This window comes from Aythya fuligula, chromosome 34, assembly GCF_009819795.1.
Source record: "Aythya fuligula isolate bAytFul2 chromosome 34, bAytFul2.pri, whole genome shotgun sequence".
Classification (NCBI taxonomy): Eukaryota; Metazoa; Chordata; class Aves; order Anseriformes; family Anatidae; genus Aythya; species Aythya fuligula.
The window spans coordinates 391,063-407,959 of NC_045592.1; the positions used below are offsets into that span (position 1 = coordinate 391,063).

General features: G+C 51.3%; 1 protein-coding gene across 1 annotated transcript; it reads left to right on the forward strand.

Moving 5' to 3' along the window:
* Positions 1-3,239: 3,239 nt before the first annotated feature.
* LOC116500334 (olfactory receptor 14C36-like) lies at positions 3,240-14,224 on the forward strand. The gene is made up of 3 exons (XM_032205257.1): positions 3,240-3,519; positions 10,606-11,291; positions 14,111-14,224. The coding sequence occupies exons 1-3, from the start codon at positions 3,240-3,242 to the stop codon at positions 14,222-14,224; spliced, it is 1,080 nt and encodes a 359-aa protein (XP_032061148.1).
* The last annotated feature ends 2,673 nt before the right edge of the window (positions 14,225-16,897 follow it).

Below are 16,897 nucleotides of genomic sequence, written 5' to 3' on the forward strand. Positions count from 1 at the left end.
AGCTCCATTCACCACAACTCTTTGGACCTGGCCACCCAGCCAGATACCCAATGAAGCGTACGTCCATCCAGGCCTTGTGCAGTTGGTTTCTCAAGGAGAATGCTGTAGGAAATGGTTTCAAAATCCTTACTGAAGTCGAGGTAGGCCACATCTACAGCCATTCCCTCATCCACTGAGCACATCACCTTGTCATAGATTGAGATCAGATTTATCAAGCAGGACCTGGCTTTGATAAACCCATGCTGACTGGGCCTCATCACCTGATTATCCTGAAAGTGTTGTGTGATGGTACTCAAGACAATCTGCTCCATGAGCTTCTTCAACTCAGAGGTCAGACAGACAGGCCTGTTGTTCCCCGGATCTTTCTTATGGTCTTCTTGTACATGGCTGTCACATTTACTAGTCGCCAGTCAACTGGGACCTCCCCTGATAGCTAGGACTTCTGGCAAATGATGGAAAGGGGCTTGGTGAGCACTGCATCCAGCTCCCTCCATCCATCCATCAGTACCAATGTGTGGAGCCCAGATAGCCCCCTAGTCTTGAGTACATCGAAGCAGAATAGCAGTTCTCTATCCATTTCCTCGTGGATTATGAGGGCTTCATTCTACTCAATATCTTTATCTACTAGCTCAGGGGGTTGAGTACAAGGGGAACAACTGGTCTTGCTGCTAAATATTGAGGTAAAGATTGCACTAAGTACATCAGTCTTTTCCTCATCTCTTCTTATTCTGTTTTCTCACATCCAACATAGGATGAAGATTCCCCTTAATTCTCTCTCTCTCTCTCTCTCTTTTTCCCTTATGTATTTATATTTAAAAAACAAACAAAAAACATTTTTATTGTCTTTAACAGTAATAGACGCATTGAGCTCCAGTTGGGCTTTGGCCCTTCTATATTTTATCTTTGCACAGCCTGACAACATTTAGGACTCAGCTTCCGAGAAAATGACAGCATACAGGAGAAGAACAGAAAGGTGGAATCTGGCAGCCTTCCATCCTCTACCCTTCTATGACACTGTGCTGGAGCTCCATTCAACTGGTTACTCCTCTACTGCCCAAAACCCCTGCAGCTGCTGATGCTTTTATCTTGTGAGAGACAGCACAGTTAGGATGAGACATCTCCCTGCAGACATTAACAGTTCACAGAATGGGGCATTTTTCCAGGGGAACCTTGAGAAACTGCAGGATCTTACATACAAAAACCTCTTGACATTTACAAGGAGAAGAGCCTAGTCCTACAGAAGAGGAAGAGGAACCCCACACATCAGGGCAAACCGGGACCCTGCTGAGTGAGCAGTGCCCAGGAGGAGGAGGGCCTGAGCACCACATGGGATACATATGAGCAGTAGTGCCTGCTCACCAGGAACCAGGCCAGCATCCTACAGAGCTGCCTTATGAGGAGCATGGCCACCAAGAAGATCTGAGTTATCAGATTCAGCTCCAATATGGTGTGACACCACCTGCACAGGGCTGACCCAGTGTGTAGCTCCTCGCTTTTGAGGGCATGGGGTAGTGCCCAGAGAGGTTGTGCCAAGGTGGGGTTGAGGGTCTAAAGCACCTGCCCTGTGTAGAGAGACTGAGAGACATGGGTTTCTTTGGCCCAGTGGCATAGAGCATCCAAGCAGAGCAAAAGGAGCCTGAGACTGTCTGAAAGATGATTTTGGAGATGTTTTAGCTTTCCTTTGTAGGGAAAAATGGCATGAGACAGAAATAATGCCACAAAGTTGATTTCAGGATGTTGAGACTGGACATGAAGAGAAAGAAATCCCCATCTCCTTGTCGTGGTTCCGCTCGAGTGGGCAGCCGAGCTCCACCACAGCCGCTCTCTCACTCCCCCTCCTCAAAGAGGAATGGGGAGAAAAGATGTGAAAAGGGCTCAAGGGTTGAGATAAGGACGAGAAAATCACGCAATAATTATTGTAACGGGCAAGACACACTCGGCATAAGGAGATAGTAAGATTTATTGCCTACAACTAACAAGTGAGAGAAGTGAGAAAACAAAGGGAAAAAAAAAACAAAAGCACCTTCCCCCCCCATCCACCCTTTTCCACCTCCTCCCCCCGAGCGGCGCAGGGGAACGGGGAATGGGGGTTATGGTCAGTCTACAGCACTTCTTCTCTGCCGCTCCTTCTCGGTCACTCTCGTCCCCTGTGCTGTGGGGTCCCACCCACGGGATGCAGTCCTTGATGAACTGATCCGGCGTGGGCTTCCCACAGGCAGCAGCTCTTCCAGAACTGCTCCAGATATGGGTCCGTACCACGGGGTCCATCCCTCAGGAGAAAACTGCTCCAACCTGGCTCCCCTACGGGCAGCAGCTCCTGCTGGGTCACCTGCTCCTGCGTGGTCTCCTCTCCACGGGCTACAGGTCCGGCCCGGAATCTGCTCCGGCAGGGGTCTTCCACAGGCGGCAGCCTCCGTCGGTGCAGGGCCACCTGCTCCACCGTGGTCTCCTCCACGGGCTGCAGCGTGGAACCCTGCTCCACCGTGGTACTCCATGGGCTGCAGGGGGACATCCTGCTTCACCATGGTCCTCACCACAGGCCGCAGGGGACTTCTGCTCCGGCGCCTGGAGCACCTCTCCCCCTCCTTCTACACTGACCTTGGTGCAAGGCTGTTCTCCCACTCCCTTGACTCTCCCGGCTGCTGTGTGGCGCAGCGTTTTTTCCCTGTCTTAAATATGCTCTCACAGAGGCGCAAAACAACATCGCTTATTGGCTCGGATCTGGAAAACAATGGGGCCCTTCCCAAACATGGGGCAGCTTCTAGATCTTTCTCACAGAAACCACCCCTATGGCTCCCTGCTACCAAAACCTTGCCACGTAAACCCACTACACTCCTACTGCCCCAGGAAGAGCCCTGAGCAAGGTGGGAAGGGAAAGGATCTCCCTTCCCAGGGGCCAGGGGTCAAGACCTGACCCTTGTACTTAATGAAACACATCCAGTTTTCCTACACATCAGTGTCACCTTCACATTGCCTTTGTCTCCTTGTCCTCACTGCCTCCAGTGTTCTGCTCTAATGAGCTCCAAGGGAGGCTGTGTCAGTGTTGGCCCTCGGGGGAACACTGTAGGAAACCTTCAGCCAGGACTCAAGCGGTAGAGATGCAGAAAGATTCTCCTGCAAAGAGAGAGGCTTGGGATGAGAGTGCTCTAAGACTTTCAATATGTTTTCCTCAGAGAAGTCTCTTCTAACTTTATTCTGCCTTCTCTTTTTCAACAGACAACTGTGTTCAATGTCAGAAAATGCCCAACAGCAGCTCTGTGAGTGAATTCCTCCTGCTGGCATTCACAGACACATGGGAGCTGCAGCTCCTGCACTTCGCGCTCTTCCTGGGCATCTACCTGGCTTCCCTCCTGGGCAACGGCCTCATCCTCAGCGCCGTAGCCTGTGACCACCGCCTCCACACCCCCATGTACTTCTTCCTCCTCAACCTCGCCCTCCTTGACCTGTGCTGCATCTCCACCACTCTCCCCAAAGCCATGGCCAATTCCCTCTGGGACACCAGGGCCATCTCCTATCAAGGCTGTGCTGCACAAATCCTCTTTTTTGTCTTCTTCTTTGGTTCAGAGTTTTCAATTCTCACAGTCATGGCCTACGACCGCTACATTGCCATCTGCAAGCCCCTGCACTACGGGAGCCTCCTGGGCAGCAGAGCTTGTGCCACCATGGCAGCAGCTGCCTGGGCCAGTGGATTTCTCAACACTGTCCTGCACACAGCCAACACATTTTCCCTGCCCCTTTGCCATGGCAATGCTGTGGACCAGTTCTTCTGTGAAGTCCTCCAGATCCTCAAGCTCTCCTGCTATGATGCCTACCTCAGAGAATTTAAGCTACTTGTTTTCAGTTTTTCTTTGGGCTTTGGTTGTTTTGTTTTCATTGCTCTGTCCTATGTGCAGATCTTCAGGGCTGTGCTGAGGATGCCCTCTGAGTAGGGCCAGCACAAAGCCTTTTCCACGTGCCTCCCTCACCTGGCTGTGGTCTCCCTGTTTGTTAGCACTGCCATATTTGCCCACTTGAAGCCCCCCTCCATCTCTTCCCCATCTCTGGACATGGTGGTGTCATTTCTGTACTCAGTGGTGCCTCCAGCAGTGAACCCCGTCATCTACAGCATGAGAAACCAGGAGCTCAAGGATGCCTTGAGGAAACTGATGACCTGATAAGACCTGATAATCTTTAAAAAAAAAAAAAAAAAAAAAAAAAAAGCCCTTTGTCTTCTTCATATGACTCATAATGCATTGCAGGAATAAGGTTTCCTTTTTAATAATTTTTCATACTCTGGAGACCACCATCACAAGCTCAGAGCTGTGGGGTGTATGGGCAGGAGGTTCAGCAGTGACTGAGCAGGCCATTGCTCATTGCTCCTTGGGGGATAGGATTTCCCAGAAGAGCAGGGCCTGCTGTATGTGCATGGGAGACATGGAAAGAGAAACCCAATGCTGGTGACAGCAGGCACATCATATGCGCGTGGAGAGATGAACATGAAGGAGCACAAAGACCATCAGCTATTCCTAGAAATCTCATGAAGGCCAGCTGGGCAGATGGGCAGATAGCGTCACAAGGCCAAGTAACATCCCCTGCGAAACCACCTGAAGGCAGTTCTGGGATGTGCCTCCTTGAACCGAGGTCTCTGTGCCCATTCCTCATGTCCTGGGGTATCTCAGAGGAGGGCAGAGCAGGGCGAGGCACCGCAGGGCTGAGGTGCCTCCCAGCCTCTGACAGTGGCTGCACGAGCTCTCTCTAAAGGCCTGTGTGTATGAGGTCTGCTCAGATGTGGACACCTCACACAGCCCTGCCATTGCCCAGTGTGATTCCAGGAGCAACCTCCAGTGTCCCTGTGAGATTCCTGTAAACCCTCTCGCATAGGTTCATTGCAGATGCCCCTCTCTGTTATGTCACACTACCCTGCCTTTTTGGACCAGGCTGTCAAGGATTTGGACCATCAAGATTTCTGGGGACTTGAAAAATGTGGGCATCAAACGTGTGTTCAGGAAGGGCAAGAAAAAGGATTGTCAGAAGTGCAACTGTCACCTCTCACCCTGGGAATGTGATAGGGAAAGTCCTGCCACAGCCATCCTCAGACGCTTGGAGGAATCAAAGGAACTGCTGAAACAGAAGGGGAGGGGAAAGAAGGGAATGAGGTGAACCTGCACTTTAATGAGGCCTTTGCCATGGTTTCCTGGGGTTCCCTTTAGCCACACTGGTGATATTTGGACTGAAGAAGGGGATGATGTTTTCGGGGGCAAGGTGTCTGGACATCAGTGGTACAAAGTCCTCCTTTCAGCCAGTTACCAGCAGCATCCCTCAGTGATGGGCACTTGGGCCAACACTGTTGACACTCTTTGTTATCTCCCTTCACGATGGCATGGAGCGTATTTCTCAATCTCAGTCTTTTAAACATGCATTATTCTTTAATTCAATGACTCTCCCTCAGAGTGCTCTTCAAGGACAGAATAAATGGAGGAGAAAAAAAAAATAAAAAAGGAAAAAAAGAAAGAAGCATTAGCATTGTTGGGAAATGTGTTTTGGTAAACATGTGTTTATGTAAAATGTATTTTCCTAAATGTTTCCATAAAACTATTGTTCAGGAAAGCATAATTTGATTTATTGCACTTCTCCATGGTGTTGTCAATGGAATACTGTGAAAATAAATAATGAATGTTCATAGAAAAAAAAAAAAGCTGGTAGTGCTGGCAAGGGAGATTCTTTCAGCTATTACTTAGAATCCTTTTTTTGCACAGCTTTGAAGTGTTTCCTCAATCTATTTTAATGGCTGGTTTCAGTTTACCAATCAGAGGTGGACACTGCCTCCAAGATTTCCTTGGGTAGCTGAGGGACCCAGGTGGGAAAAGTGACACAGGACCTAGGGGAGCCCTTCTGGAGCACAAGCTGGGGGGCACGAACTGGGGCTGGGCCCCTCAGAGGCTGTGCAGGGCTGCTAAGTGTGCTGTGCAGGGCCTGCCTACAGCACGCTGTGTCCTTCCATCCCACTAAGAGGTCACTTCTGTCTCAGAAACTGACCGTCCCCATGCAGGGAGACAGGTCCTTGCAGGTCATGGAAATGTTTGAAAAGCTGCCCCGAACACAAGGACGTATTTGGGGAGGTCAGGAGGCAAGATATCAAGAACTGCTCCAGACTATGGGGTCCATCCCTCAGGAGCAAACTGCTCCAACCTGGCTCCCTCACGGGCAGCAGCTCCTGCCAGGTCACCTGGTCCTGCGTGGGCTCCTCTCCACGGGTTACAGGTCTGGCCTGGAATCTGCTCTGGCAGGGGTCCTCCACAGACTACAACCTCTATCAGTGCGGGTCCACCTGCTCCACCATGGTCTCCTCTACAGGTTGAAGGGGGACAGCCTGCTTCACCATGGTCCTCACCACAGGCCGCAGGGGACTTCTGCTCCGGCGCCTGGAGCACCTCTCCCCCTCCTTCTTCACTGATCTTAGCACCTGCAAGGCTATTTCTCATTCCTCTTTCTCCCAGCTGCTGTTCTACAGCAGCTTTTTTTTTTTCTTTTTTTTTTTTTCTTTTTTTTTTTTTCTGTTTAAATATGCTCTCACAGAGGTGCAAACAATGTCGCTTTGCCCAGTTCTGGCCAGCAGTGGGGCCCTTATCTAACATGGGACAGCTTCTGGATTCTTCTCACCAAAGCCACCTCTATGGCCCCCCACTACCAAAACCATACCACATAAACCCACTCCATGCAGTCACACGGCATTCAAAGACTGTGGCAGGGACTGTGAGGTCACTTCTGTCTCTGCAGTTGATAGGGCAGCAGCAGCAACGTGTCACAGAAAGAATTATTATTATTATTATTATTATTATTATTATTATTATTATTATTATTATTATTATTGACACCAATCGACTAAGGTCATAATATTCTTGTGTGTGTATCAAAAGGCAGGAAAGGTGGTGGTGATTAATTGGAAAGTGACAGAGCTGAGCATTACAGATTGTATGGAATAAGTGCTGGATATTGTCTTAGTTTTGTCTGAGATAGAGTTAATTTTTCTTCCTAATAGCTGGTATGGTTCTGCGTTTCATATTTACAGAATCACAGAATAGTTTGGGGATGAAAAGACCTTACAGATCACATAATTCCAACTCACCTCCCATGGGCAGGGAAACCTTCCACTAGACCAGGTTGATGAAAGCCCCATCCAACCTGGCCTTGAATGCATCAAGGAATGGGGCACAGATCTAATAGATCCATGTCCTTCTTACACAGGGAGCCCCAGAGCTGAATGCAATCCTTGAGGTGTGGCCTCACCAGGGTCAAGTACAGAAGGACGATCACTTCCCTATGTCTGTTGACCACAGTATCCTTGATACAAGGCAGGCCTTCTTGGCCAACTTAGCACACTGCTGGCTCATATTCAGACGACTATCTAGCAATATTCCCAGGTCCTTTTCCCCTGGGCAGCTGTCCAGCCACCCTTCCCACAGCATTGCATGGAGTTGTTGTGCCCCAAGTGCAGGACCCAGCACTTGGCCTTGCTGAACTTCATGCAGTTGGCCTCAGCCCATTGATGTAGCAATCAACAAGACAGAAGTCACCTCACCAGCATTTTTAAAGCCATGGGCTGGCTGCTGCTCTTGCAGCTTCTTGGCTAGACACAGCCAAGCCTTGCGCCTCCTTGTCCTGTCCAAGGGACAGGACAACCCATACTGGGGCCTTCTTTCTGTCTGGGTCCTCCTGGGTCTGGAGGCAGAGGAAATCCCACAGTCAGCATACAAACCAGGTGCCTTCTGCTGGCCTAGCAGGGCCACTGGCAGATGTCAGCCCGAAAGTCCAGATCCCAGGTCTATGTCAAGGGTGACCTGCCACCTACAGACAGAAGTGACCTCACAGTCCCTTTCCGTGACACGTTCCTGCTGCTGCCCTATCCACTGCAGAGACAGAAGTGACCTCACAGTCCCTGCCACAGTCACATTCCTCCTGCTGGGGCAGGAGATCCTGAGGCAGAGCTGAGCTCTCTAGTCCCTTAGAGACTAGGGCTCACTTTTCTGGATTAGAAATTTAGCAGATGGGCTGTTCTGCTTAGGGTGTCAGGTGTGTGGTTAGGTTATGGGCAAGCTTTGTGGAATAGTTTTTTGTTTTACATCTGCCTAGAAGTCTAGGTTTAATGGAGCATGTTAATGCTACTACTGAAGGCAGGGATTAGGGTGAGCACAAGAGTAAAGGCAAGGAAAAAGGACTATGGGCCAAGTTTTGCTTCATGGAATGCTTTGAGTTCAAGCATTAGAATAGGGGATTCTTGTCAGGGTATTGGAGTAGCATTTAGGTGTAGGGATTGCTCTATAAAACTCTTCAAAAGCAGATTTTCTTTAAAACTGGTTACTCTTTACAATTGGCTAACGGCCTTACATCAATGTTTTAATTCTGTGTTAAAGCAACATCAACATTACCTGAAGCCTCTTACCTCTACTAAATCATTGTAGAGGTTCACTCACCCTTCTCCCTCCCTCTCTAGGGATGTCTGGATCAGCCCCTGGCTTTGTGTTTCATGGATTACTGAGGGCAGATTGAGATTCATCAGTCAAGGCAGGGAGGTGCTCAGAGCAAGGTGAGAGCAAGGTGGGGAAGCAAGGTGGGTATCTAAGTCCTGCAGGGAAAGAGGTGCAGACGTGACAGCATAGGACAGCGTGTGGTGGTTATTGTCAAGGATCTTTTGCAAGATGAAAGCCCCGACAGAGCCAACAGCTTTGTGTGCTGGGCTCTGGCTCTTGTCTCCGTCAGTGATGCCTATGAGGAGACACCTCATTCTTACAGCAAGAGGGCCTCAATGCCTCCTCATCCCCCTCCAGGAGCCTGGGATATGTCCTCCTGTAGCCTTGTACTTGGCACTGCCCTTACCCACTGAGCACTGACCCAAGAAGAGCCCTAAACTTTGCTGGAGAGACAGCATCTCCCTTCCCAGAGGCTGGGGTCAGGGCCTGACTGTTGGACTTCATGGGACACATCAAGGTTTCCTCAGCATCAGGGCCACCTTTCCTGGGCCTTGGTCTCCCCGTCATCACTGCCTGCCCTTTTCTGCTCTAACAAGTCCATGGGGAGGCCTTGACAGTAATGTCCCTCAGTGGGACCGTTAACACTGTGAGAGGCTTTGGAGTTTGCATCAGACTTGGACTACTTGAGAAGCTGCTTAAGCCACCCAAATAAAGCTCCTCTGCCAGGCACAGTATTGCTGGGGGCACTGCGTGCAGCTGGCATGGGGAGAGGAGAGAAGGGGGAGAGAGGTTCAGGGCAGCCTGGGCAGGGGGAAGGCAGGGGAGAGCTGGCAGAGGGAGAAATCTTGCGAGCCACCTCCCCATGGTAAGTCTCTGGGTGCAGGGCAATGCCGCTGCACACCCTGCCAGGCTCTCCTGGAGCTGGCCCAGCCCTCAGCTGATGGGAGCTGTCAGGAGGACGCTTGGTGTTGGAGTTGAAGGGCATGCAGGGCTTGCGTGCTGCAGGGTCAGTGTGCAGGGCCCGAGGGCTCCTTCATCTTGGGCCTGGCTGCAGGCTGTGCAGCTGGGGGTGCAGGCAGGGGTAGCCAGGGCTGTGGTGCAGAGCAGGGTCCCTGCTGTGCCCCAGGGGCTGTGTGCCAAGGCAGGGCCTCTGCTACCTGCCAGTCTCCACAATCAGCCTGCCTGGGGAGCTGCCCAGGGGCTGCGGGGAGAAGCTGCGGGTGGAAGGAGCCCCCCTGGTACTGCAGGGCAGGGCAGGGTCCTGCTGCTGTCCAGAGCCTGCTGACTGGGGCAGGCTGCTCACAGCCCCACACCTCCCCAGGGCACTGCACTGCAGAACTGCCCGGCAAGAGCTACCTGAGGGCAGTGCACTTTTTAGAATGTGCTTCATTTTCCTGCCCATGTGCTGAGGCAGAAGGATGGTAATGGAGTAGGAGCATCTGTAGTAGAGACTAAGGCTTCTTGAGCATTGCTGCTGCTCTGAGGCACCTCACACACCTCAGCATACAGACAGTACCAACACCAGCTTTGTTGTTTCTAAAGGAGTTTTTTGACCTTCTCCCATCCTGCAGACAGGGAGATGACCTTGCCCAGTGGACTTCTCAGACCACTCAGGGTTCCCTTTTACCTGTTCCTGTAGACCAGGACTGACTGCTGCAGAGCCCACAGCACAGCCCCCTGCTTCTTTTGGCACCCTCAGAGCACCAACCATAGAAAAGACAAGGAGCTCCTGAAAGCTCTTCCTGTGAAAGGAATGGGAAAGAATGTGTTGTGTGTGACTGTTCTATGAGACATACAAAGTATTTTGGTCAGAGAAGTCCTTAAATTTTACAATGTCACTTCTTCTTTTGGACAGACTAGCTTGCTCAGGGACAATAAATGTGTAACAGCAGCTCCATCACCGAGTTCCTCCTGCTGGCATTCTCAGACACGCGCGAGCTGCAGCCTCTGCACTTCGTGCTGTTCCTGGGCATCTACCTGGCTGCCCTCCTGGGCAACGGCCTCATCCTCACCGCCGTAGCCTGCGAGTACCGCCTCCACACCCCCATGTACTTCTTCCTCCTCAATCTCGCCCTCCTCGACCTGGGCTGCATCTCCACCACTCTCCCCAAAGCCATGGCCAATGCCCTCTGGGATGCCAGGGTAATTTCCTACACAGGATGTGCTGCACAGCTCTTTTTGCTAGTCTTTTTGATTTCATCAGAATTATCTCTTCTCACCATCATGGCCTATGACCGCTACATTGCCATCTGCCAGCCCCTGCACTACGGGAGCCTCCTGGGCAGCAGAGCCTGTGCCACCATGGCAGCAGCTGCCTGGAGCAGTGGCTTTCTCCAAGCTGTGCTGCACATTGCCAATACATTTTCACTGCCTCTCTGCAATGGCAATACCCTCAACCAGTTCTTCTGTGAAATCCCCCAGATCCTCAAGCTCTCCTGCTCAGACTCCTACCTAAGGGAAATTCAAGTTCTTGTGGTTACTGCTTTTCTATTTGGGGGTTGTTTTGTTTTCATTTTGGTGTCCTATGTGCAGATCTTCAGAGCTGTGCTGAGGATGCCCCCTGAGCAGAGCCGGCACAAAACCTTTTCCACATGCCTCCCTCACCTGGCTGTGGTCTCCCTCTTTATGAGCACAATAATTTTTGCCCACCTGAAGCCCCCATCAATTTCCTACTCTTCCCTGGATGTTGTTCTGGCATTTCTGTACTTGGTGGTGCCTCCAGTAGTGAACCCCTTCATCTACAGCATGAGGAACAAGGAGATCAAGGTTGCCATGTGGAAAGTGATGACTGAGTGTTTTTCTTCAGCAATATGTTGCCCGCCTTTTTCTGTAAACCACTTGCCAGTGGGTATTATGTTCTTGCATTGTTATTCTTTTGTTTTGTTTTGTTTTGTTTTGTTTTCTCAATTTTATTTTATCAAATATTGTCCACAAAGAAATATAATTCTTCATTTTGCTTAAGTATTTAAACCAATTAAAGTGACTTTTTGTCTTATATCCTTCCTCTGAGATGTTTTCTGTGGCTGCAGAGACAGTGCTTGTGTGCAGAGGTGGACAGGAAAAGAGTCGTGGCCCAGCATTCAAACCCGAGAGCACCAGCACTGGGTCCATGCAGAGCTGCTCTCCTGCCACTGCCACCCTCTCCCGCTGAGCCCTGCTGGTGGAGTAAGGCCTGGCTTCTCCTGTAGCTTGGTGCCAGTGCTGCTGTGCGGCTGTGCTGGGACCACAGGCAGAGACAGGCAGTGGGCACATGAGTGACACAACTGGCTTCCAGAACAGAATTTCCCTCCTAAAAGGGCCATGCCTGAAGGCTCACGTCATCTTTCAGAGTTGCCGTCACATCAGAACATGCTCAACGAGAGTCCTAAAGGCTCCCTGGGATATAGGATGTGCTGGGAGAAGAGCAGGGCCTGTCCAGGTGCAGGACAGACACAGGAACAGAAACCCTTTGCAGCTGCTGCTACCTGCAGGCACATTGTACGCACATGGAGAGAGGAACAAGAGTGAGCACAAAGGTCATCAGCTATCCCTAGGGGTGTCATGAAGTCCAGTGGGGCAGAGTGTCTTCAGGTCCCTTCTTCCTGAGAGTAACAACCATGGGGCATCTGCCTGAATAGCAGAGAACAGTCCAGGGGGAAGGCACCTTCAGAGACCGTCTAGTCCAAAGTGCGAGACCTGAATGCAGCTCTTCAATGTGTTTCTTTAAACCCTCAAGTTCCCTGTGCCCATTCCTCATGTTGTGGGGCATCTCAGAGGAGGACAGAGCAAGGCGATGCACCCAGCACAGGGCTGAGGTGCCTCCCAGTACCTAAAGGGGGCTTTTAGGTAGTGTTTTAAAACTAAACGAGGGTACTTAAAAATTAGGTACAAGGGAGACATTCTTTCCTTTGGGAGTGGTGGTCAATGGAACAGGTTGTCCAGAGAAGTTGTGTCAACCCATCCCTTGTCCCTTCATGGCCAGTAGCCTCCCATGCCAAACCACGATGGAAAACCCCGCCCCCGCCCCCCCCGCAAGTTGTTGTTTAACCTCATCTTTTCTGCATGGGGCCTCCTCTGCACCACAGAACCCAATCTCAGCTCCCACTTTGCCACAAGCGCTCTGCATGGGTGCTACAGGGCCTAACTCTCCCATGTCCTGCCCTGTCTCTGCCATCCCGCTGGGCAGAGGAGAGGGTGACGACAGCAATGGGATACGTTTGGGTGTGGAACGTGGGGCCTGGCAGAGACAAGGAATCGAGGGAGAGAACAGGGCGAGGCAGCAAAGGCAGCACGAGCAGTGCTGTTGGTGCGGGGCCACATTTGTACGAGGAGCCTGAGTGGGCAGCAGCTGGCAGGAGGTGAGGGTGATACTGTAAAAGCCAGTCAAAGTAACTCTCTAAAACTCAATTTGGAGTTTTAGAAAGCAGGCGTTCTTTTAAGGAGGTGCTGGACACACAGGGGATCACTCCAGTGCTTACAGAAGTGTTTGAGCTATAGGGGTTATATACAAGCAAAACATACATGTTAATCAGATTTCCCCAAAACATATTCATATTACTTCCTGTAACTCATTAAAATCAGTAAGTGTCGCTGACACATGCACATTTGTTTTCCCTGTCTCTCAGGGGTCTCTGGTGGTCATCGGTAGTCTTCCTCACTATGTTCGTTAGTTGAATCCAGTTCTTGTCCATGCTCAAGCCATCAAAATCTTTCTTCTCTTATTCTTTCATCTCAGGCATGCATACAAAGCTTAGTTGGTTACACATCCAAGGATATATGCATAGCATGAGTTCCTCACCTAATCTTCTGACACATGCTCTAGGCCTGGGTCACCTTGCCCTCATTCTGAGATACAAGTCTGTAGGCTCTTATAGATAAAGCTGACTAATTAGTGACTAAAGTAACATCAGGGGTGAATGTTTCTAAACTTCATTCTCTCTAACAAAACCTAGTAAAGGTTTCACCTATCTGTTAATGAAGCTTTTCAAATTTGATGCCATTGTTCTGTGAAGGAAGAGACCATTTTACCTTTAATCTTGGTATCGAGGGGAGGCCAGGAAGTGCCTGCCAAGGCTGCTCATGCCAGCAGAGACAAGGCTGGGGATGAGGGGAGGATAGGGAAATGGGAGGGTCATGGTGAGGTCCCTGACGCTGTACGGCCTGGTTGCCTCGCAGGAGATGTGCTGGCCAGCAGGCCTTGTGAGGTCACCCAGCACCTCACAGAGCACCCCAAGGCAGCAGGGATGGAACTGGAGAGGCGGGTGGCAGAGCCCAGCCAGGGCCTGGCTGTGGGTCCCCTCTGCTGCAGCTGCCTGATGGAGCGTGGCAGGAGGAGGGAAGGCAGGGCTCGGGGCCACTGAAAACCAGGTGCCTAGGGGGCTAGATAGAGGTCAGCTCTGCCTCAGGATCTCCTGCCCCAGCAGGAGGAATGTGACTGTGGCAGGGACTGTGAGGTCACTTCTGTCCCTGTGGTTCATAGGGCAGCAGAAGGAACGTGTCACAAAAAGGGACTGCGAGTCACTTGTGTCTGTAGGGACTACAGTCACTTGTGTCTGTAGGTGACAGGTCACCCTTGAGTTCTCCCTGGGCTCTGGACTTTTGGGCTGACATCTGCCAGTGGCCCTGCTAGGCCAGCAGAAGGCACCTGCAAGGCATGCTGACTGTGGGATTTCCTCTGCCTCCAGACCCAGGAGGACCCCGACAGAAAGAAGGCCCCAGTATGGGTCTTCATGGGCCCGCATAAGTACCTCAGCCTCTACCTTATCTCCAGATCAGCACTAGATTTTCCCAACATCTAACAAGAATGATGATTCTCCTTAATCCTCCTTTATTTAAAGTGTTTATATAAACAGTTTTTTATTGTCTTTGACAGTCATAGCCAGGTTTAGCGGCAGCTGGGCTTTGGTCCTTCTAATTTTGAGCTGCACAACCCCAGAACATTCAGGACACTGCTCCAGACAAACTGACAGCATGCATGAAGAGGAAGCAGGGAAGCGGTGTAACCTGGCAGCCTTCCATCCCCTACCCTTCTGTGACTCTGTGCAGCAATTCCATTCATCTGGTTACTCCTGTGTTATCCAAAATTTCCCGCAACTCCTGATGCTGCTGTCTTGTAAGAGATAGCACAATCACACGAAAGTTGAACCATCTGCCTGCAGCCATGACCAGCTGACAGAATGGAGCATCAGTGTGGTAGGATCTTGAGAAACTGCAGGATTTTGCCAACAGAAACCTCTTGACATTTACAATGAGAAGAGCTTCGTCCTACACCAGAGGAAGAGGAACCCCACACATTAGGGCAGACTGGGACCCTGCTGAGCGAGTTGTGCCCAAGAGGAGGAGGGTCTGGGCACCACGAGGGATCTCGTATGAGCTACTCAGCTAAGACCTGATGTGACACCACACAAATAAAGGTCTACAGGCAACAGGGAAAGAGGTGCAGGTCTGGAAGATGCTAAGATACTCTGGTCATCAGAGGAGCAAGGACATAGGCAAGGTTGAAAGTCCAAAAAACTGAGATTTTTGTGTCCATGCCTGCAGTTGTTGTCTCTGTCACTGAGGCCTATGAGGAGACAGCTCATTGCTAAAGTACCAGGGCCTCTTCACCCCCCCCGATGAACCAGGTAGGGGTCGTACCATTCTCCTGCACATCCCCATCTCCTACTGCCCCAGGAAGAGCCCTGAGCAAGGTGTGAAGGGAAAGGATCTCCATTCCCAGGGGCTGGAGGTCAAGGCCTGGCCCTCGTGCTTGGTGACACGCATCCAGTTTGTCCACACATCAGTGTCACCTTCACACTGTCTTTGTCTACTTGTCTTCAATGCCTCTAGTGTTATGCTCTAAGGAGCTCCAAGGGAGGCTGTGTCAGATCTGGCCCTCCGGGGCACACTGCAGGAAACTTGCATCTGACTTGGACTTCTGGAGAGATGTCTTCAATTGTCTCTGAGTGCCTGAGGTTTGTGGGCTCATCAGGAAAGCCCCCAGAGGGGTGATTGCAATGCCTTGGGCTGGGCCTGTGCTGCTGAGCTGGGCCGGGCTCCTGGGCCCAAGGGGATTTCGTGGCAAGAGGGCCCTGGTGCAGAGAGACAGCTCTGCCCAGGAGCAGCTCCCCTGCAAAGCACAGCAGGGCTGAGGGCTTTGACTGCAGCTGGCAAAGGGAGAGGAGAGGAGGAGAAAGGGCTTGGAGGCAGTTGGGAGTGGGAGGATGCTGAGAGCTGCCTGCGGGAGAAATCTGCACAGCCCTTGACAAGGTAAGTGTCTGGCTGCAGGGCCATGCAGCTGCAGGTCCTGGAAGGGTCTCCTCCTGGGTCTTGTTTCTGGGAGGGCAGTGAGCAATGCAGTAGGCTTTGAGAGTCTTTCTGGGTTGCAGTGTGAGGTGAGGAAGTGTGGCAGAAGCCCCTTGGAGTGCCCTAAGCCAGCTGCCCCTGGACAGCCATGAGCAGAGTGGCCAAGCCTCCTCCAGGCACTGCAGGGGTGCAGCTGGGATGCTGGGACACCCCAGTTTGTGGAAATCCAGCTCTCTTCATGGGGCATCCTCCTGGTCTTCAGGCTGCTCCAGCAGGATGCAGCTGTCTCTCGGCATCCTTGTGTTATCCAGGTGCCCCAAGAACAAGACACCTATGTGCTAAGGCCCTGTCCATGCTGCTGGATGGCTGTGTGTGGGCAGCATAGTGTGAAGCAAAGCAGGAAGCGCTGAGGTCCTGCTTAGTCTCCCAGAAACAAGCTGAGTTTTCTATCCACTTGGACTTGGGATTCTGTGCCCTCAGCTTTCTTCAGTTTCTTCTCAGGGAAAGACCTGAGTGAGAAGGTCCTGCTGCTCAAAGATGGGAGATACAGGGCAGCTTAGAATAAGACTATTCAGCAGTGGCATCTGCAGTTCTGCTCTGCATTTATATGAGTTGTTTGCAACAGCACTGCAAATCACATTGACATGGGAAGTGGACTGAACTGGAGTTTCCCCCAAGTTCCTGCTTCCCTCCTGCTGCACAGCAGGAAGGACTCATCTGCAGCCCACAGCAGCCCCTGCTCCCAGTGTCATCCAGCACCAGCCAGAGCCCAAGCGAGAGAGCTGCAGAGACTTTCTCCTGCAAAGAGAGAGGCACAGGTGGACTGGTGCTTTAAGGCTTAGAGTAGGTTTTCCTCAGAGAAGTTTGTTGTAAATTTGTTCTGTCTTCTCCTCTTCAGCAGACAACTGTGTCCAGAACCAGCAAATGCCCAACAGCAACTCTGTGAGGACTTCAGAGAAGTCCTTAAATTTTACAATGTCACTTCTTCTTTTGGACAGACTAGCTTGCTCAGGGGCAATAAATGTGTAACAGCAGCTCCATCACCGAGTTCCTCCTGCTGGCATTCTCAGACACGTGCGAGCTGCAGCTCCTGCACTTCGCGCTCTTCCTGGACATCTACCTGGCTGCTCTCCTGGGCAACGGCCTCATCCTCACCTCTGTAGCCTGCGACCACCGCCTCCACACCC